We start from the raw sequence: 22890 nt of genomic DNA, 5'->3' as shown, positions 1-22890 counted from the left end.
CATTTAGTCAGTGATGCCGTCCAACCATTTTATTCTCTGTTGCTGCCTTCTCCTCCTGCCCTCAGTCTTTCCCAGCATCAGTGTCTTTAGCTATTACCATTGAGGACAGCAGACCCATGCTCTGCACTTTTATCCATCAGCAGATCCATCTGAAGCTCTTACCATGGACATGCCTTGTGAGGTATAACCCCATACTTCCTAGCATTGTGTTGACCACCTAACCCAATGCCTAATGAACTTTTGTAGATTTACAAAAGAGCAATAACTTTCTAACCCAGCAATCAGTTTACTGACAACTCTATTTGGAACCCAGGAACCAGAAGGAAAACAAAGTATGTCTTTAAATTCCCCAAACACTTGCCAGAAAGATTGCAAGCTAAAGCTCCTCCTTCCAACTCTGTGTAACCTAAGAAACCAACTGATGGAGCACGTGATTGGGTTTGAAAACGTTAGGAATAGAGAGCTCCTCGCCTAACGTTTTCAAACCCAATCACGTGCTCCATCAGTCGGTTTCTTAGGCTACAGAGAGTTGAAAGGGACAGTGGCCAAACGCCAACACACTTAGCTTAACGTATAGATAGCAACAGTGCAAAAGAACGTCAAATGAAAACCATAGAAAGCAAGGAGGAGAATTCAAAACAGGAAAACAGGAATCTACTCACTCACCCCTTTATTCACGTATTCATTAATTCAGTTACTCAACACATATTTATGGATGATTATTGTTAGCTAGGTACTATTGTTAAGAGCTGGGTACACAAAAGTGGCAAGACCCTCATCCTTGCCCTGGCAGAGCTTGTGGTGTGGCGGGGGTAGACAAGCAAGGAAACAATTTCAATACAGCGTTGTTATAGGCCAGAGTGAGCACAGAACACTAGAGGGCGCTGGAGGAGCGTCGATCAGCCTTCATCGGGCAGCGTTCGTTTCCTGGAGAAAATTGGAGGCCATTTAGCATCAGGGCACTCAGAGGCCGTGGTCCATCCAGTGACTCAGTAAGAATCACCACACTGCAATAATGGATGCTCAAAACCACAGTGTTCAGTGCACAAGATAAGGATCGTCAGTGTTCCCTGTATTTTATTTCATAAAGCAGGGAATAACATGAAGATTTCCATTAAAAATTATTTCAGTACAATTTTCAGTTCTTAAATTGATGCATTATCTGGAAATTTTTGCTTCATTGCAATCTTGCCCTTGTGGCACTAACATTTATTTCCTAGTGATACAAGATCTATGAGGGATTATTGTTAGGCCGTAGTTTTTCAGACAATGTATGAGGCTTACTATATAATATTTTGTCTTGTATATAAATATTAGATAAAGCGCCTACTTTAAAAAAAAAAACTGGTTATGGGGAAAGGTTTAGAAAGAAATATCCTTTGCTATGGGAGTCCTGTGAAAGTTTGGCATTTTTTTCCCCTATTTTCTTTATTGTGGTAAAAAGACAAATAATATTTTAATGCAATATTTTAAAACTTCAAAATCAGTGCAGAAAAAGCCACAATGAATTAAATAACGGTTTTCAATACAATAAGCTGGGTGAGGTGACTATGCAAATTGAGGGTTGGATCCTGCTTTGTTTTTATTTATTTTTAATTTTTTGGCTGCACTGGGGCTTCATCGCTGTGCACAGGCTTTCTCTGGTTGCAGAGAGTGGGGGGCAGCTCTCTAGTTGTGGTGTGGGGGCTTCTCTTGTTGTAGAGCATAGGCTCTAAGTGCATGGGTTTCAGCAGTTGTGGCATGTGGGCCCTGGATCGTACAGGCTTCAGTAGTTGTGGTATATGAGCTTAGTTGCTCCAAGGCATGTGGATTCTTCCTGGACTAGGGATTCAACCCATGCCCCCTGCATTGGCAGACAGATTCTTATCCATTGTACCACCAGGGAAGTCTCTATTTTGTTTTTAATGATGTGCAATTGACATACAATATTATATTAATTGCAGGTGTACAACATGGTGATTCATTTGTATATAATGATCACCACAATAAGTCTAGTTCCATATGTCATCATACAAAGTTAGTACAATATATCCCCCATGCTGTATTGTACATCCCTATGACATTTATTTTATAACTAGAAGCTTGTACTTTCTGATCCCCTTCACCCATTTTGCATGCTCCCCCACACTTCCCCCCCACCACTAGAAGCCACCAATCTATTCTCCGTACCTATGAGTCTGGGTTTGGTTTGGTTTTGTATGTTTGTTTGCTTTATTTTTTTTTTAGATTCCACATATAAGTGAAATTGTGTGGTATTTGTCTTTCTCTGTATGACTTATTTCACTTAGCATGATACCCTCAAGGTCTATCTCTGTTGTTTGAAAATGGCAAGATCCCATTGTTTTCTATGGTTGAGTATTCTATCGTGTTTGTATAAATGGCAACCCACTCCAGTACTCTTGCCTTGAAAATCCCATGGATGGCGGAGCCTGGTAGGCTACAAGTCCATGGGGTCACAAAGAGTCGGACACGACTGAGCGACTTCACTTTCACTTTCGTGTGGACATGTGACCATGTGCATGCATGCTAAAGTCCCTTCAGTCGTGTCTGACTCTTTGCGACCCCATGGACTGTAGCCTGCCAGGCTCCTCTGTCCATGGGATTCTCCAGGCAAGAATACTGGAGTGGGTTGCCATGCCCCTCCTCCAGGGGATCTTCCCAACCCAAGGATTGAATCCACGTCTCCCATGGCTCCCATCACAGGTGGATTCTTTACTGCTGAGTGACTGGGAAAGCATGCACATATGGTGTGTATGTAATATATATGTGCACCATATATACGCATCTTCTTTCATCCACTGATAGGCATTTAGGTTGTTTCTGTATCTTGACTATTGTAAATAATGCTGCATTGAAAAAGCTTGGTACTATTAATGCTGCCAATCTAGAACATGAATCTAAAACCTGAGTCAGTCAGTTAACTGGGCTATGTTTCATAGCTAAGTCATGACCAGTTGTCCACTTCTTCAGTTTACTAAAAAGTACATACCATTGGTAAGTCAATGCAGTGGTGATTGTTAGAGCAAAATACTGTAAACAACCCAAAGATCCAACAACAGGGAACAAAATGTTAAAATGGAACATCCTTCAAGACGTATTGTTAAAGAAAAAATTGAGTGAAAATCCTACATCTTTTATAGTAAGTGGAAGGATGCCCAAAACATCAGTGACAATGCTAGCCTCAAAGTAAGGGTGCTGGGCGACTGAGGTTCAGGAAAGGGAAGGAAATTATTTTACACTGGTATCCTTGGTACCTGTTGAATTGTGTACCATGCACATGTGTTACAAATTCAAAAATCTACAAAAAAAATTTTTAATGAGGAAAAAGTAAGAAATGTCATCAATTGAAAAGGCAACCTGGTGAGATGGTGGAGCAGATTGACCACGTGCCAAATGAGGGCCAAACAAGAACCCCCTCCTCCTGGTTCTGTTGCTCAGAGCATGATCCAGGGTCACCAGCCTGCAGAAAGAACCTGGCTCAAAAATCCACGCTTTAAAAATGTGAATTAGATGGACTCCAGCGCAGATATGCAAATGACTGGTGAGCACCTGAAAAGATGCTCAATGTCAGTAATCATTAAAGAAATACAAATCAAAACCACCATGAGATACAACTTCACACCCATTAGGATGGCTACTATTAAAAAAAAAATAAGTGTTGGTAAAGAGACAGAAAAAAGGGAATCTTTGTGCATTGTTTAGAAACAGAAAATGGTGTGATTGCTGTGGAAAATAGCATGATTGTTTCTCAAAAAATTAAAGATAGAATTACCATCAGATTCAGCACTTATGAGTATATTCCCTGAAAAAATTGAAAAAGCAGGGTCTGAATGGGATATTTGTACATCCATGTTCATGACAGCATTACTGACAACAGCCAAAAGATGCAACTCAAGTGTCCATCACCGAATGATGGGTAAACAAAACGTGGTGTGAACAGACAGTAGAATATTACTCACCCTTAAAATGGAAAGAAATTCTGACACCTATGACAACATGGTTGAACCTTGAGGACATTATGCTAAGTGAGATAAGCCACTCAGGTCATCTCAGGAGGCAGATCTTCAGAAAACTAAGATCATGGATCCAGCCCCATCACTTCATGCAAATAGATGGGGAAACAATGGAAACACTGAGAGACTTTATTGTTGGGGGCTCCAAAATCACTGCAGATGGTGACTGCCGCCATGAAATTAAAAGATGCTTACTCCTTGGAAGAAACGCTATGACCAACCTAGACAGCATATTAAAAAACAGAGACATTACTTTGCCGACAAAAGCCCATCTAGTCAAAGTTATGGTTTTTCCAGTAGTCATGTATAGATGTGAGAGTTGGACTATAAAGAAATCTGGTTGCCGAAGAATTGATGCTTTTGAACTGTGGTGTTGGAAAAGACTCTTGAGAGTCCCTTGGACTGCAAGGAGATCCAACCAGTCCATCCTAAAGGAAATCAGTCCTGAATATTCATTGGAAGGACTGATGTTGAAGCTGAAACTCCAATAATCTGGCCACCTGATGTGAAGAACTGACTCATTGAAAAAGACTCTGATGCTGAAAAAGATTGAAGGCAGTAGGAGAAGGGGATGACAGAGGATGAGATGGTTGGATGGCATCACCGACTTGATGGACATGAGTTTGAGCAAGCTCTGGGAGTTGGTGATGGACAGGCAAGCCTGGCATGCTGTAGTCCATGGGGTCGCAAAGAGTCAGACATGACTGAGCAACTAACTGAATCGAAATAACCCAGTCACAAAAAGACAAATACTGCATGTTTCTATTTCCATGAAGTATTTAGAGTCAAATTCACAGAAGCAGAAACTGGAATGGTGGTTTCCAGGGGGCTGGGGTGGGGAGGAAAAAAGACTGAATGGTTGTTTAATGGGTACGGAGTTTCAGTTTTGCAAGATGAAAAAGGTTCTGACAATGGATGGTGGTGATGTAAAGGTATTTAATACCACAGAACTGTGCACTTAAAAAGTGTTGAGATGGTAAATTGTGTGTGAAATACATGTTACCACAATTAAAAATAAAATTAAAAAATTTTAATTTGAATGTACCCAGAAACAGTTTACACCTTCCGATTCCCCCCAAAACTCAATACATTTTGGAGTTTCACACATTTACCTTGAAAATCAGTTTCACATTGACTTCACCTGTCTGGCCCCACATGCATTGAAATTTGTGAGCCTTAGCGAATATATTTAAACTTTTTGACCCTCAGATTTTCTTGTAGGAATAATAATCCCTATCTCCCTCACATAATTGATGGAGGGATAGGTGGGCATTTAGAGGCATTTAGAAACTGAAATGGTCACTGTGATGTGCTATGTTCATTGCGGGGAGGAGCTTATCAAAGTGTTCCACCAGGGAGTTAGTAACATAGCTTAATGCCTGAGCCAGAGAAAAGGTCACAGAACCAGAGTAGGAAAATCAAAATGAAATTAGTCCATGGGTTTGTTTTATTCCCTTAAAATACTATCAGTTATCATCTAGGGGTGAGGGAAGGTGGAAGCATAATAAGTAACTTAGAGACACATCACATTTGATGCAAACAAGCGTGATTGATTCTCTGACATCATTCTTTTCCTAAAAGTGGTTTAAGAGTATCTTTTCCTCATAGTATCTTTTCCTCCACAGTCAGTGTCTCCCATCAGGAAGCTTCCATAAGCCTCTTATCCATCAAAGGGCGGACAGAATTTAAACCACAATCACAGAAAACTAATCAAACTGATTACATGGACCACAGCCTTGTCTAATTCAATGAAACTATGACCCATGCCCTGATGAGTCATGGTGGAGAGTTCTGACAAAACGTGGTCCACTGGAGAAGGGAATGGCAAACCACTTCAGTATTCTTGCCTTGAGAACCTCATGAACAGTATGAAAAGGCAAAAAGATATGACACCTAAATATGAACTCCCCAGGTTAATATGTGCCCAATATGCTACTGGAGAAGAGTGGAGAAATAACTCCAGAAAGAATGAAGAGACAGAGCCAAAGCAAAAACAACGCCCAGTTGTGGATGTGACTGGCCATGGAAGTAAAGTCCAATGCTGTAAAGAGCAATATTGCATAGGAACCTGGAATGTTAGGTCCATGAATCAAGGTAAACTAGAAGTGGTCAAACAGGAGATGGCAAATGCGAACATTGACATTTTAGGAATCAGTGAACTAAAATGGACTGGAATTTAATTCAGATAACTGTTATATCTACTACTGTGGGCAAGAATCCAGAAGAAGAAAAGGAGTAGCTGTCAATAGTCAACAAAAGAATCTGAAATGCAGTACTTGGGTGCAATCTCAAAAATGACAGAATGATCTCTGTTTCCAAGGCAAACCATTCAATATCACAGTAATTCAAGTCTATGCCCCAACCAGTAACGCTGAAGAAGCTGAAATTGAATGGTTCTATGAAGACCTACAAGATGTTCTAGAACTAATATCCAAAAAAAGATGTCCTTTTCATCATAGGGGATTAGAATGCAAAAGTAGGAAGTCAAGAGATACTGGGAATAACAGGCAAATTTGGCCTTGAAGTACAAAATGAAGCATGGCAAAGGCTAACAAAGTTTTACCAAGAGAACTCACTGGTCATAGCAAACACCCTCTTCTAACAACACAAGAGAAGACTCTACACATGGACATCACCAGATGGTCAATACCGAAATCAGATTGATTATATTCTTTGCATCCAAAGGTGGAGAAGCTCTATACAGTCAGCAAAAACAAGACCAGGAGCTGACTGTGGCTCAGATCATGAACTCCTTATTGCCAACTTCAGACTTAAATTGAAGAAAGTAGGGAAAACCACTAGACCATTCAGTTCAGTTCAGTTCAGTCACTCAGTCATGTCCAACTCTTTGCAACCCCATGAACTGCAGCACACCAGGCCTCCCTGTCCATCACCAACTCCCGGCGTTCACTCAGACTCACATCCATCGAGTCAGTGATGCCATCCAGCTATCTCATCCTCTGTCATCCCCTTCTCCTCCTGCCCCCAATCCCTCCCAGCATCAGAGTCTTCTCCAATGAGTCAACTCTTCGCATGAGGTGGCCAAAGTACTGCAGTTTCAGCTTTAGCATCATTCCTTCCAAAGAAATCCCAGGGCTGATCTCCTTCAGAATGGACTGGTTGGATCTCCTTGCAGTCCAAGGGACTCTCAAGAGTCTTCTCCAACACCACAGTTCAAAAGCACCAATTCTTCGGTGCTCAGCCTTCTTCACAGTCCAACTCTCACATCCATACATGACCACTGGAAAAACCATAGCCTTGACTAGACGAACCTTTGTTGGCAAAGTAATGTCTCTGCTTTTGAATATGCTATCTAGGTTGGTCATAACTTTCCTTCCAAGGAGTAAGCGTCTTTTAATTTCATGGCTGCAGTCACCATCTGCAGTGATTTTGGAGCCCAGAAAAATAAAGTCTGACACTGTTTCCACTGTTTCCCCATCTATTTGCCATGAAGTGGTGGGACCGGATGCCATGATCTTGGTTTTCTGAATGTTGAGCTTTAAGCCAACTTTTTTACTCTCCACTTTCACTTTCATCAAGAGGCTTTTGAGTTCCTCTTCACTTTCTGCCATAAGGGTGGTGTCATCTGCATATCTGAGGTTATTGATATTTCTCCCGGCAATCTTGATTCCAGCTTGTGTTTCTTCCAGTCCAGCGTTTCTCATGATGTACTCTGCATATAAGTTAAATAAACAGGGTGACAATATACAGCCTTGACATCCTCCTTTTCCTATTTGGAACCAGTCTGTTGTTCCATGTCCAGTTCTAACTGTTGCTTCCTGACCTGAATACAAATTTCTCAAGAGGCAGATCAAGTGGTCTGGTATTCCCATCTCTTGAAGAATTTTCCACAGTTTATTGTGATCCACACAGTCAAAGGCTTTGGCATAGTCAATAAAGCAGAAATAGATGTTTTTCTGGAACTCTCTTGCTTTTTCCATGATCCAGTGGATGTTGGCAATTTGATCTCTGGTTCCTCTGCCTTTTCTAAAACCAGCTTGAACATCTGGAAGTTCACGGTTCGCATATTGCTGAAGCCTGGCTTGGAGAATTTTGAGCACTACTTTACTAGCGTGTGAGATGAGTGCAATTGTGCAGTAGTTTGAGCATTCTTTGGCATTGCCTTTCTTTGGGATTGGAATGAAAACTGACCTTTTCCAGTCCTGTGGCCACTGCTGAGTTTTCCAAATTTGCTGGCATATTGAGTGCAGCACTTTCACAGCATCATCTTTCAGGATTTGAAATAGCTCAACTGGAATTCCATCACCTCCACTAGCTTTGTTCGTAGTGATGCTTTCTGAGGCCCACTTGACTTCCCATTCCAGGATGTCTGGCTCTAGGTCAGTGATCACACCATCGTGATTATCTGGGTCGTGAAGATCTTTTTTGTACAGTTCTTCTGTGTATTCTTGCCATCTCTTCTTAATATCTTCTGCTTCTGTTAGGTCCATACCATTTCTGTCCTTTATCAAGCTCATCTTTGCATGAAATGTTCCTTTGGTATCTCTGATTTTCTTGGAGAGATCCCTAGTCTTTCCCATTCTGTTGTTTTCCTCTATTTCTTTGCATTGATCGCTGAAGGCGGCTTTCTTATCTCTTCTTGCTATTCTTTGGAACTCTGCATTCAGATGTTTATATCTTTCCTTTTCTCCTTTGCTTTTCACTTCTCTTCTTTTCACAGCTATTTGTAAGGCCTCCCCAGACAGCCATTTTGCTTTTTTGCATTTCTTTTCTATGGGGATGGTCTTGATCCCTGTCTCCTGTACAATGTCACGAACCTCATTCCATAGTTCATCAGGCACTCTATCTATCAGATCTAGGCCCTTAAATCTATTTTTCACTTCCACTGTATAATCATAAGGGATTTGATTTAGGTCATACCTGAATGGTCTAGTGGTTTTCCCTACTTTCTTCAATTTCAGTCTGAATTTGGCAATAAGGAGTTCATGGTCTGAGCCACAGTCAGCTCCTGGTCTTGTTTTTGCTGACTGTATAGAGCTTCTCCATCTTTGGCAGCAAAGAATATAATCAATCTGATTTCAAACATAACAAACATCAGTTCAGTAATAATGAAGAGGATTACTGGGAGGCACACAGATCAAAGAGACATACTTTCTGACATCAGGAGCTGGCCCATAGCCCCTAGCATGCAGGACTGTTTCTTCAGGCATTTAGCCTGATTTGTAGTTTCTACTATAGCCAGTACCATTTTCAACCCTTCATCTGTTTTGTATCTAAAAGTTTTGTAAATAGGAGCTGGTTTTTCTAAAGGTCCTTCATTACTTCCTCCCTCCTCTCTCCCCTCACTCTGTCCCTCCATTCCTTTCTTCCTTTCTACCTCCATCCATACGCATTGAGCATCTGCTATGAGCCAAACACCATTGAGATATGGAAGGTATCATGATTAATAAGACAAAATTCTTAACCTTATTCCACTAACACTCTGATTGAGAAAGTTTCCTTCCTCGCCAAAACTCTGTAGTACTCTGAAAAAGGTCATCTGTCTTTGAATAATGTCCTTGAAGAAGCTAGATGACATCAATGTATCAACACATTGGGCACTGCTTGACTCTGACCTATGAAACAAGTAACAAAAATATTTGACTTTATAAATAATACTATACATATATTTATAGTGTGCCTTTCCCATGCACAGCTCCAAGTGTCTCCGGATTTATGTAATGGAGGAGAAAATCATCCTCATATGAAAGATATGAAAACAGGTTTAAAAAAAACTCAAGTGACAGATCTCTGTAGGATTGTCAACTTGAGGACACTTGTCAAGGAATATCCCACAGGAGTCATCTTACTTAATTTTTTGTCAACAAGTTGGTTAAGTGGTTTTAATAAATGATTCAAAATATGTCTGAGTGGCTGGAGCTAGAAGCACAAATGGCTTTTAAGACAACTTTGACAGCCTTTACCTGCTGACACCCCAGGGGCAAAGATGATGAACATTCCCAAAACAATAGGTCCTCCTTGTAAGCGAAGTGGTTGGCATGAGGGTTTGAATACACTGAGCCCCGCTGCTGTCTAAGATGTTGCTATTCATTCAAAGATGCTAGAATTTGGAATGGAACGTAGAAAGGAGCCTGGGAGATGAAGCCTTGTCTGCACCTCATAACTTTGGTTTTATGATGAAACCATTAAAATACTGAAGTTGACATGACACCTAACAAAGTCCCAGGGTGTCCCAGGTGTTGACTTAGAGCCTCCCGGCTCCAAAGACTCCTCTCATGTTTCCTCTTGTGATTCTGGAGGCGGATCCTCTGGCTGTTCATCCTCTGCCAAGTAGCGCACTGTGGACCTCAGTCACAGTGGTGCTGTAGAAGCACCACCGGAGGAAGGGCTTTGTCTTCCTGGATCTGGGGCTTTTTCCTCTCTCCTTGTTCCTACAGCACATGGGATATCCCGTGGCAGTGAATTCAGTGGTTCCATTCCAGGTGGTCACCAGGAAGTTCTCCAGAGCCCCAGCCAGCTTCCTGGAAAGTACACCCCCACAGCAACTTCCCATGACTTAGCCAGTGCCCCAGCCAAACCCTAGAGGGTGGTTCATAGCTAGTTTCATCAGGACCTTACAGAACCTCTCTGCTAGCCAGAGGGCTGTATAGCCATGCCCTCTGCAGGAAAGCCTGAGTCTCAGTTTGCAGGAGAGAAGGCCCTCTCTTCTAGATTTGTTCCTTCCTTGGGGGGTCTGCTCCTGTCCTAGGTCGTACTTGCTCTTCCTATAATCTTGGGAGTTTCTTAACCCCTTAAGGTAACGAGTCCTCTGTAACTAGTTAATACTTTTGTATATTAAACTTTTCCTGTTTGTTACAGTATGATTTCTGTTTCTTGACTAAAGACCTTGATTAATTCACTGATACCCAACAGAAATGTGTGTTTATGTTCACCAAAAGTTATGTACAAGAAATTTCATAGTTGTACTTTTCACATTTCTTACTTTCTAGCATCGGAGATTAATTTTGCCTGGTTTTGGACTTGACATAGATGGAATCATACAGAATATTTTCTTTTGTTTCTGCTTCTTTCACCTAACATCGTTTGTCAGTTCATCTGTGTCATTTCATGTACTTGTGGTTCATTTACTCTCATTGCTGGATAGCATTCCCTTGTATTAATGTACTACAATTTCTTGGTGATGGACATTTTGGCACGTGGGATCTTCCCAGACCAGGGATCGAACCGTGTCTCCTGTATTGGCAGGTGGATTCTTAACCACTGGACCACCAGGGAAGCCCTATACTATGTTTTCAATCGCCATATTTTGGGGTAGTTTGTTACAAAGTAGTAGCAATTGGAAGACTTGTTGGAATAGCATTGTGACATAAAGAGTCTATTTTTGGGAGCATTGTGGAGACAGCATGGAGGATGGGCTGAAGCTACCAAGAATGTGTTAGGAGGGGAAGTGTGCATGGATGTAAACAGAAAGCAGAGGCTGGAATCTAGAGATACTTGTCAGGTAGAAGTGTTGTGAAAAGAAGACTGTGAATATCTTTCAGCTTTTTGCCCAAAGAGAACAGGTGGTGGATAATGTCCTTAATAGAAATAAGGGCCCTATTTGAGAAGGTAGATAATGAACTGTGTATATGTTGATGTTGAGGGGGTTACAAGGATTCACTGGTGAAAATGTCTGATAAGCAATTGGAAACTTTAAGGCACACAGGAGATTGGGGCCGCATGTGTACATTCATGTACCATCTCAGTTAACAAACAGTGATGGTTGAAGTTATGGAGGCGAGGTCATCAATAGAAAGTATACACAGCAACAGGAGGAGGGACAGATAGTAGAGGTTTGTTAGGAGAATTCAGTGGACAGAGCAGGAAAAAAACAAATAAAAACTGAAAACAGATTAAGTCAGAGAAGTAGAAAATTCATGTCATACAAGCAGAAGGACAAGAGAATGTCAAGAGCATTGAGCTCTCATTATCAAAAGTCATTGCAAGATTGAGTTAGGTGAGCTTGTGGTATTTGGTTTTGACAATTAAGTGGTCACTAGGTTTCTTAAATAAGACTGCTTTCAATAGGCTGGCTTCGGTTAGAGTAAAATGAAGAAACCACGAATATAGATTATTCTTTAAAGATATTGGGTGTTAAAGTGAAGGAGAAAGACATGGTAGCTTATTTGAGCATGATTGTAGGCCATGAGGGAAAAAGGAGCCTGGCTGGCCACCTGAAAGTGAAAGTCACCCAGTCATGTCTGACTCTTTGCAACCCATGGCCTATATAGTCCATGGAATTCTCCAGGCCAGAATACTGGAGTGGGTAGCCTTTCCCTTCTCCAGGAGATTTTCCCAACCCAGGGATGGAACCAGGTCTCCCGCATTGCAGGTGGACTCTTTACCAGCTGAGCCACAAGGGGCACTAAATCCCTGAGCCAATGGAAGGGGTGGGATAAAAAGGTCTTCAGAGTCAACTATTTAATAGGCATCTAGGGGGAAAATCCCATAGACAGAAGAGCCTTTCAGGCTACAGTCTGTGGGGTTGCAAAGAGTTGGACACGACTGAACAACAGCACACACACTTCAAAGTGTGGTGGATGGATCTGTAGCATCACCAGCGCCTGGGAACTTGCTGGAAACGCAGACCCTCAGGATCTGCACTTTCACAAGATCCCCAGATGATCATAGCTTTTAATCCTTACAACCACCAGGTAAGATGGGCATTGCTGTGTTCTGTGCTTAGTTACTTCTGCTGCTGCTGCTGCTAAGTCACTTCAGTCGTGTCTGACTCTGTGTGACCCTATGGACAGCAGCCCACCAGCTCCTCTGTCCACAGGATTCTCTAGGCAAGAATACTGGAGTGGGTTGCCATTTCCTTCTCCAGTACTGGGATGTGGGAGACCTAAAACAGAAGGGCAACACATGTGGGGAACCAGAATAGTGGAGTAGAGTGTGGCCTGGTCAGGGTACAAGGAGGGATTGCTTGGACTCAGTTTTATGGTCTGTAAAATTGAGGGAGTTGAGTGATAGCCCCTTCCAGTGCTGATATAATGTACTGTTGTGTGTTAGTTGCTCAGTCATGTCCGACTCCTTGCAATCCATGGACTGCAGCCCACCAGGCTCCTCTGTCCATGGAATTCTCCAGGCGAATACTGGTTGCTTCAGTTGTGTCCAATTCTTGGTGACCCCCTGGACAGTAGCCCACCAGGCTCCTTCGTCCATGGGGATTCTCCAGGCAAGAATACTGGAGTGGTTTGTCATGCCTTCTTCCAGGGGATCTTCCCAACCCAGGGACTGAACCGAGGTCTCCCGAATTGCTGGCGGATTCTTTACCATCTAAGTCACCAGGGAAGCAAGATGGGCATTACTGTTCCCATCTTTACCTATAATAAGAAACCGGTTGCCTTAGCTGAGCTGATTAGCGGCTAAGCCAAGATTGAGTACTAGAACTTCCTGAGTCCAAGTTCCGTTCAGTCTCTCAGTCGTGTCCGACTCTTCGCGACCCCATGGACCGCAGCACGCCAGGCCTGCCTTCCATCACCAACTCCCTGAGTCCAAAGTTCTTCTCAAAAGGTAGAGAAGGAAGTTCAGAAAATTTGCACTTTCTCCCAATTCAGGAGAATTGTCAGATCCTGCTGCTGCTGCTGCTAAGTCGCTTCAGTCGTGTCCGACTCTCTGCGACCCCATAGACGGCAGCCCACCAGGCCCCGCCGTCCCGGGGATTCTCCAGGCAAGAACACTGGAGTGGGCTGCCATTTCCTCCTCCAATGCATGAAAGTGAAAAGTGAAAGTGAAGTCGCTCAGTCGTGTCCGACTCTTCGTGACCCCATGGACTGCAGCCTACCAGGCTCCTCCGTCCATGGGATTTTCCAGGCAAGAGTACTGGAGTGGGGTGCCATTGCCTTCTCCGTGTCAGATCCTAGAACACTTCTAATTATCAATCACAGGTGTGTTGTTCTAGTGCCCTCAGCTGTGAGTTTGCCCTGTAAATGATGGACGAATCCCTTTCGTAGCCTTTGGCTGCCTCACGGGAAACAACATTGACAGCGTTGGAACTTCACTTCCCAGCAAGCCTCGCGGCTCGCTACGGCGCGAGGCATGACGGGCACCTCGCCTCTCTCTCCGATTGAGCTGCCCGGCAGAAGCGGAATACGTCGCCGCTTGGCGTACGGGCGCGCGGCATTCTGGGAAGTGTAGTCTAGCCCGGACTCGGACGCCCCCTCGTATGAATGGGGCTCCGGTTGACTGCGAACTACAGCTCCTTGACCGGCAGCGTTGGTGGCAGCCGCTGAGAAAAGGGAGACCGTCACAGACCCGGGAGAGCGGCGCTCCAGGACGGTGGTGATGTTCAGTGCCTCGGCGAGGCGGTAGCCGGGCTTCCTGGGGTAGTGGTCTAGTTGGGCGCTTCCTCTGCGCTCTCGCTCCCCTTCCCCTGTCTTGGCCATGCGCCCGGCCTTCGCGGTGGGCCTGGTTTTCGCAGGCTGCTGCAGTAACGTGATCTTCCTAGAGCTCCTGGCCCGGTGAGTGACCCCCGTCGGTCGCACAAAAGAAGCGGGAGGAGAGGCGCCCCCGAACGCCGCAGCTCGGCGTCCCCCCCGCGCCCGCGCCCTGTCTTGTTGCCGTTCCCTCCTCACCCCGAGGCGCGCGCGGGCCGGGATGGAATCGCCTCCGCCCGGGTCTGCTCTGGACTACCTGGGACCTCTCTGAGTTGGCTGGTCCGTCATCCTGTGCACCGTCAGGTCTCCTGCCCAACAGTTTCTCAGCATCCCTCTAGGGGAACCCTCGGGGTGTTTGCTATCGTCACCCGCCCGTTTCATACCCTGGAGGATTGAAGTCTGTAGAGTTTCCCACCCCTCAAGGTCGAAGGGAACTCGTGGCAGAAGCCAAGATTCCCCCCAGCTCTTCTCGATCCTGCTAATGCCTCTTGTATGACATGAGCAAAGCTTGGACTTAGAAAGCAGTCTAACTTGGTTTACACTGCAAAGAAAGTTTCAGTTGTATTAAAGTAGGCTGCAGAACATTTGTTTTATTGGCCTTAGAGATGGTTATGATACTTCGCCCAGCATACCTCTTGGGGATGTAGTAGAACGAATTCTTAGGCAGAAAGTTGTCTAATTGACCGGAGATAGATTTTCCAGCATTAAGATACTATTGAATAAATTAGGAAGCTTGCAATTTGAGGCGTAAACTTTATAAATTAAGAATGGTTATGACACTTTCCCAAAAGACACTAAGGTAGCTTTATTGAGGTGGCACACAAACAGTATTAAGTAACAATGTGCAAAGGTCATTGAGCACAGTTACAGAAAAGGCGACAGGTGGACTGGAAAAGCTCAAGACTGAAAATCTCATGAGTTTCAGCCTTTGGCTCTGTCATTCCCCTGGCTGTGTGTCATTTTCAAATTATTTAGCCTCTCTGGGCTTCCTTTTTCCAGCTATAAAATAATATCTGTGCTGTTTAACACCTTGTTTTAAAATCTGCACAATTATCTCCATTGCCCATCAGAACAATCTTATGTACAAGATAGGTCAACAATTATATTCTCTGTTTTACTGAAAGTGAAACACGTCCCAAGAAATTAGGTTCTCTTTTATCTCTTGTAAGTGGCGGAACCAGAACTGGAACCCAAGAATCTAAACTCATAGTCCAGTATCTTTTTCAGCCTTCCTGTTATTTTTAAACTGGAGTAGCCCATAGTTTTGGCCACTCAGTTCCTCGTGTGGTGCTTATTAGACTTGTATTTTATTTTCATGACACTATTGATTAAGTTATTCAGAAGCAACCAGTTTACTTAAAGGAATTCTTTGGGGTTAATTTTTGCAATTACAGAGCTTGAAATTTTATTATGCAAAAAGTGTCGATAAAGATCTGTCATTTGTCATTCTTGGGACTAAGTGGTGAGGGATATGAAAATAAAAGGAAAAGATGCATCCAGCTGTCAGCTGGTACACTTCAAAGGAAGGTCACTTTGGAAATTGGTTTAAAAATAGAAAAATGTGATGAAATCAGGTCAGCCATGGAAATGAAGGTCAGAGAATAATAGTGTGTTTATGTTGAATATGCCATTAAATTAAATCTTGCCAAATGCTGTATGACATCAGAATATGCTAGCAACTGAGAGCCTTTTTTTTTTTTTTTTAACCAGTTGTGAGCCCTTAGCTAAATTACTTGGTCTTTCTGAGTCTGTTCTCTGAGCTGTGAAAGGGTGGCGATAGCTCTGCCAGCCTCACAGGGTTTTAAAGGATTAAATGAAATTCATGTGCAAAGTCTGAAGCTCATATTTGGTTCGTTCCCCTTTTAACAACTTTTGTTTCAGTATTTGTATACCCGTTTTATTGGGCTTCCCAGGTGGCTCAGTGGTGAAGTATCCGCCGGCAATGCAGGAGATGAGAGTTCGATCCCTTGGTCAGGAAGATGCCCTGGAGGAGTGCATGGCAACCTACTCCAGTATTCTTGCCTGGAGAATCCCATGGACAGAGGAGGCTGGTGGGCTACAGTCCATGGGGTTGCAAAGAGTTGGACATGATTTAGTGATAAACAACAACTCTGTTTTATTAACTGTTCCTGAAAAGTTATAGGTAAATGTAACTGTACAGAATGTTTTTCTGCATTATTCATCTGAATGTTTGCATACAGTGGTAAGGGGTACATTTGCTAATTTAATGAGTGGTACCCCAGACTGAATAGCAGTTTTTTCCTAATTTTCTTGGGCAACTCCAACTTAATCATGTTTCAGATTGAGAAAGTAAGAACTGGTTGGACTAGATAGTCTTCAAGGTATTTTGTAGATTTGGCTTCCCATAATTTGTAACTCTTGTCTTGGGACATCATGCTGCTGCTAAGTTGCTTCAGTCTTGTCCGACTCTGTGCGACACCATAGATGGCAGCCCACCAGGCTCTGCTGTCCCTGGGATTCTCCAGGCAAGAACACCGGAGTGGGTGGCCATTTCCATCTCCAATGCAGGAAATTGAAAAGTGAAAATGAAGTCACTCAGTTGTGTCCGACTCTTCATGACTGCGTGGACTGCAGCCTACCAGGCTCCTCCATCCATGGGATTTTCCAGGCAAGAGTACTGGAGTGGAGTGCCATCGCCTTCTCCATAGTGGAAAGCTAATAAAATTTTGTAGAGCAGGCCCTGTGCTTCTTCTGTGGTTTTCTTGGAATCATTAGGTATGGAACACCAAGTATGAATGGAAATACTAAAGTGACTTGTAAAGTGAGCATTTTTAATTGTTCTCTTCCAAATTGGAAAACAAATTTAGGTTTTTCTTTCTGATTTCATACCTATGATTGGGACCTATAATAAAATACAAAGCACCCATGCAGTGCATAGGGCAAGCATGAAGTATTGAATGAGTGCTTTGATCTTCCTTCTGAGAGAGTTCACCTGCTACTTCGGAATCAAGATATACATCAGTCCCTATCTAGGCGAAGTGTCTTAGATCAGGAAAACAATCTTAAACATTTTCTTTTCGGCATTTTATTTTTTAATCAAGTGCCTAATGTTAAATAAGGACATTTTCTAAAAGTAAAACTTTGGATTCTTGCCAAAGAGAATTCAAACAGAAATGATTTGCAGTTAGTGATTATAATTCCTGAGGAATAAAGTTCAAGAAAATAAGTGATTTAGGAGAAAAAGATCTAGGTTTGTACTCTGATGTTTTCAAATGAATTATTCAAGTTAAATTGTTCCATTGGTAGCTGTATAGCATTGTGTTCTTAAAAAGTTCGGTAAATTGATTTCTTAAAAATTGAATTATGTGGGCACATTAGGGAGATATAAAAATCCTATGGAAATAGAGACAAAGTAGATTAGATTGTCAAGAGGAGGGGGATATGGGGACTGATTCCTAATGGGTATGGGATTTCTTTTGGAATGTCTTAAAAAATGGAAATGACTGCACAACTCTACATATACTAAAAAGCACTGAATTAAAAAAAAAGGGAGCTCCTTGGCAGTGCAGGGGTTAAGACTCAGCGCCTCCAGTGCAGGGGCACGAGTCAGTCCCTGGTGGGGGAACTAAGATCCCATGTGCCATGTGACAAAAAGAAAAAAATAATAATAACAATGATAATAATAAATAGAAGAATAATAAAATGCAAACACCATTTATTTGCCAGGTAGCCCTGAGAGACTTTCCTAACTCAGTGTCATATGTCCCTCAGTGTCTTTAGCAATGAAATGGGCATAATAGTACCTACTATGGAGACAGGTATTGTTATAAAATAACACCATGAAGCCATCATAATCAAGGTAATAAACATATCCATCACCTCCAAAATTTTCTTGTGTTCTATTTTATGATAAGAACACTGAACATAAGATGTACCCTCCTAACAAATTCTAAAGTGTACAATATGGAATTGTTAACCATATGTACTTCAATGCACAGGTATCTTTTGAACTTATTTGCTTTGTATAACTGAAAACTTATACCCATTAAACAACAGGTCCCCATTTTCCCTTTCCCCTTGACCTTCGCAGTCTCCATCTATTGTCTGCTTCTGTAAGTTTGATTTTAGATGCTTCATGTAAGAGGAGTCATGCAGTATTTCCCTTTTTGTGACTGACTTCATTTAGCATGTCTTCCACGTTGTTGCAAATGATATCATTTCCTTCATTTTTAGGGTTAATAGTATTGTATGTTTATACCACATTTTCTGTATCTATTCACCTATCCATGGACATTTCAGTTGTTTCTGCATCATCACTAGGTATTGCAAATAGTGCTGCAGTGAATACGGGGGTACAGCTATGCTTTCAAGATCTTGCTTTCAATCACTTATTTTTAACATTTAAAAAAAATTGAAATATAGTTGATTTCTAATGTGCCAATCTCTGCCATACAGCAAAGTGACTCAGTTATACACATACATACATTTTTGCGGGGGTGGGGGAGCGCATCCCTTGTAGCTCAGTAGGTTAAGAATGTTAACCTACCTGCAATGCAGGAGACCAGGGTTTAATTCCTGGGTTGGAAAGATCCCCTGGAGAAGGAAATGGCTACGCACTCCAATATTCTTGCCTGAGAATCCCATGGACCGAGGAGCCTGGCAGGCTACAGTCCATGGGGTTGCAAGAGTCGGACATCACTTAGTGACTAAGCCACCAACCACCACCACATACATGTTTTTAAGTATTCTTTTCCATTATGGTATATCCCAGGAGACTGGACATAGTTCCCTGTGCTATACAGTAGGACCTTGTTATTTATCCATTCAATGTATAATAGTTTGCATCTGCTAACCCCAAACTCCCCAGTCCATCCCTCTCCTCCCCTCCCCCTTAGCAATCACAAATCTGATCTCTATGTCTGTGATTCTATTTCTGTTTTATAGATGGGTTCATTTTTGCCATTTTTAGATTCCACATATAAATGGTGTCATATGGTCTTTCTCTTTCTGACTTCACTTAGCATGATATTCTCTAGTTGCATCCATGTTGCTGCAAATGGCATTATTTTGTTTGTTTGTTTTTTTTATGGCTGAATAATGTTCCATTGTATGTATGTACTATATCTTCTTTATCCATTCATCTGTTGATGGACATTTAAGTTGTATCCATGTCTTAGCTATTGTAAATAGTGCTGCTTTGAACATTGGCGTATGTGTATCTTTTTGAATTAGAGTTATCTCTGGATGTATGCACAGGAATGGGTTTGCTGGAACAAAAGATAAGTCTGTGTTTAATCTTCTGAGGAACCTCCATACTGTTTTGCATACTGGCTGCACCAATTTATATTCCCACCAACAGTATAGGAGAGTTCCCTTTTTTCCACACCCTCTTCAGCATTTGTTGTTTGTAGACTTTGTGAGGTGGTACCTCATTGTCGTTTTGATTTGCATTTCTCTAATACAGTGATGTTGAATATCTTTTCATGGGCCATCTGTATGTCTTCTTTGGAGAACTGTCTATTAAGGTCTTCTGATTGGGTTGTTTTTTTGTTGTTGGGTTGTATGAGCTGTTTGTATGTTTTGGAGATTAAGCCCTTGTATGGCACATCACTTGCAAATGATGCTACGGCTTTCATTCTATAGATTTTTTTTTTTTTTTTACAGTTTCCTTTGACTTCCCTGGTGGCTCAGACGGTAAAGCGTCTGTCTACAATGTGGGAGACCTGGGTTCAAGCCCTGGGTCGGGAAGATCCCCTGGAGAAGGAAATGGCAATCCACTCCAGTACTGTTGCCTGGAAAATCCCATGGACAGAGGAGCCTGGTAGGCTACAGTCTATGGGGTCGCAAAGAGTCGGACACGACTGAGTGACTTCACTTGCTCTGCCAAAGCTTGTAAGGTCACAGTTGTTTATTTTTATTTCTGTTGCCTCGGGATATTGACCTAAGAAAACATTGGTATGATTTATGTCAGAAAATGTTTTGCCTATGTTCTCTTCTAAGAATTTTATGGTATCATGTCTTATGTTTAAGATTTTAAGACATTTTGAGTTTATTTTTGTGCGTGGTATGAGGTTGTGTTCTAACTTCATTGATTTATATGCAGCTCTTCAACTTTCCCAGTACCACTTGCTGAAGAGACTGTCTTTTTCCCATTTTATATTCTTGTCTCCCTTGTCAAAGATTAATTGACTGTAGGTGTGTGGGTTTATTCTGGGTTCTCTGTTCTGTTCCATTGATCTGTACATATGTTTTTGTACCAATGCCACACTGTTTTGATTACTCTGTGTGTGTGTTAGTCGCTCAGTTGTGTCTGACTCTTTGTGACCCCACGGACTGCAGCCTGCCAGGCTCCTCTGTCTGTGGAATTCTCCAGGCAAGAATACTGGAGTGGATTGCCAATGCCCTCCTGCAGGGTTTGATTACTGTAGTTTTTTATTAACAGTATTGTCTGAAGTCTGGAAGAGTTATGTCTCTTGCTCCCCCCACCCCCCTTAGGATTGCTTTGGGAATTCTGGGTCTTTTATGGTTCCATATACATTTTGGGGTTATTTCTTCTAGTTCTGTGAAAAATATCATGGGTAGTTTTATAGAGATTGCATTAAATCTGTAGATTGCTTTTGATAGTATTGCCATTTTAACAATATTAATTCTTCCAAATCAAGAGCATGGGATATTCTCCCATTTCTTTGAATCCTATTTGATTTCCTTTATTAGTGTTTTATAGTTCTCAGCATATAAGTCTTTTACCTCCTTGGTCAGATTTATTCCTATTTTTTTGTTTTGTTTTCTGGTGTGATTTTTTTTAAGTTTTTTTTTTTTTTCCCCTACATTCTCTTTCTGTTATTTCATTGTTTGTGTAAAGAAATGCAACTAATTTCTGAATGTTAATCTTGTATCCTGCACTTTGCTGAATTCATTTATTAGATCTAGTAGCTTTTATGTGGAGACCTTAGAGTTTTGTATATATAGTTTCATATCATCTGCATATAGTGACAATTTTATCTTTCCTTCTGATTTGGATACTTTTTTATTTCTTGTCTGATTGCTGTGGCTAGAACTCCCAATACAGTGTTAAATAAAAGTGGTGAGAGTGGGCATCCTTGTCTTATTCCAGATTTTAGCAAGAAGGCTTTATTGCTAAAAGTATTATATTGAGTGCTGCTGCTGCTGCTGCTAAGTCGCATCAGTTGTGTCTGGCTCTGTGCGACCCCGAAGACAGCAGCCCACCAGGCTCCTCTGTCCCTGGGATTCTCCAGGCAAGAACGCTGGAGTGGGTTGCCATTTCCTTCTCCAATGCATGAAAGTGAAAAGTGAAAGTGAAGTCGCTCAGTCATGTCTGACTCTTAGCGACCCTATGGACTGCAGCCTACCAGGCTCCTCCGTCCATGGGATTTTCCAGGCAAGAGTACTGGAGTGGGTTGCCAGTGCCTTCTCTGATTATATTGAGTATTGAGTATTAAAATGGCTATGGGTTTGTCATAAATGACTTCTATTATGTTGAGATATGTTCCCTGTATACCCACTTTGGTAAGAGTTTTTCTTTTTTTTAATCACAAATCGATGTTGAATTTTGTCAAATGCTTTTTCTGCATCTATTGAGATGATCATGTGGTTTTTTACTTTTCTTTTGTTAATGTGTATTACACTGATTTTGCATATGTTGAACCATCCTTGTGAATTTGGGGTGAATCCCACTTGGTCATGGTGTATGATCTTTTCTAAATGTTGTTGGATTTGATTTGCTAATATTTTGTTGAGGATTTTTGCATCTATATTCCTCAGAGATATTGGCCTGTAATTTTATTTTTTGGTGGTATCGTCTGATTCTGATATGAGGGTGATGGTGGCTTTGTAAAATGTCTTTGGGAGTGTTCCCTCCTCTTCAAGAAGAATCAGTATAAGTTCTTTTGTGTGTGTTTGGTAGAATTCGCCTGTGAAGCTGTCTGGTCTTGACATTTTGTTTATAGGGTGTTTTGTTTGTTTTTGTTTGTTTTGTTACAGATTCTATTTCACTTCTAGTGACTGGTCTCTTCAAATTATCTTCTTCTTGATTCAGTTTTGGTGGGCTGTATGTTTGTAGAAAGTTGTCTGTTTCTTCTGGGTTGTTAACTGTGTTGGCATGTAATTGTTTATAGTATTCTGTTAAGGTTTTTATGTATTTATGTGTTATCAGTTGTGATTTCTCCCTTTTCATTTCTTACTTGGTCTCTTCTCTCTTTTCTTCTTGGTGATCCTGGCCAGAAGTTTGTCAGTTTTGTTCACCCTTTCAAAGAACCAGCTCTTGGTTTTATTGATTTATTTTTTCTATTGTCCTTTTAATTTCTATTTTATTTATTCCCTCACTAATCTTCCATGGTGGCTCAGATGGCAGAGAATCTGCAATAGGAAGACCTGGGATCAATGCCTGGGTTGGGAAGATCCCCTGAGGAAGGGAATGGCTACTTAACGCCGGTAGAATTTCTTGGAGAATTCCATAGACAGAGAAGCCTGGCAGGCTACCGTCCATGGGGTCTCAAAGAGTCAGACACAACTGAGCA

General features: G+C 42.0%; 1 protein-coding gene across 2 annotated transcripts in view; it reads left to right on the top strand.

Moving 5' to 3' along the window:
- The first annotated feature begins 14109 nt into the window (after window positions 1-14109).
- The window catches only part of SLC35B4 (solute carrier family 35 member B4), a 41124-nt gene continuing 32343 nt past the window's right edge, over window positions 14110-22890 (top strand). The window contains exon 1 of one of the 2 annotated variants that reach the window (XM_055590964.1): window positions 14110-14476. In XM_055590964.1, coding sequence (XP_055446939.1) covers window positions 14400-14476 — 77 coding nt within the window. In that variant the 5' untranslated portion in view covers window positions 14110-14399. The remainder of the gene's footprint in view (window positions 14477-22890) is intronic. The other variant, XM_055590963.1, reaches the window with a different exon arrangement.

Source organism: Bubalus kerabau, chromosome 8, assembly GCF_029407905.1.
Source record: "Bubalus kerabau isolate K-KA32 ecotype Philippines breed swamp buffalo chromosome 8, PCC_UOA_SB_1v2, whole genome shotgun sequence".
NCBI classification, from domain to species: Eukaryota; Metazoa; Chordata; class Mammalia; order Artiodactyla; family Bovidae; genus Bubalus; species Bubalus kerabau.
Note: the sequence above shows the minus strand (reverse complement) of the source record. Positions and strands in the feature narration are given on the sequence as shown.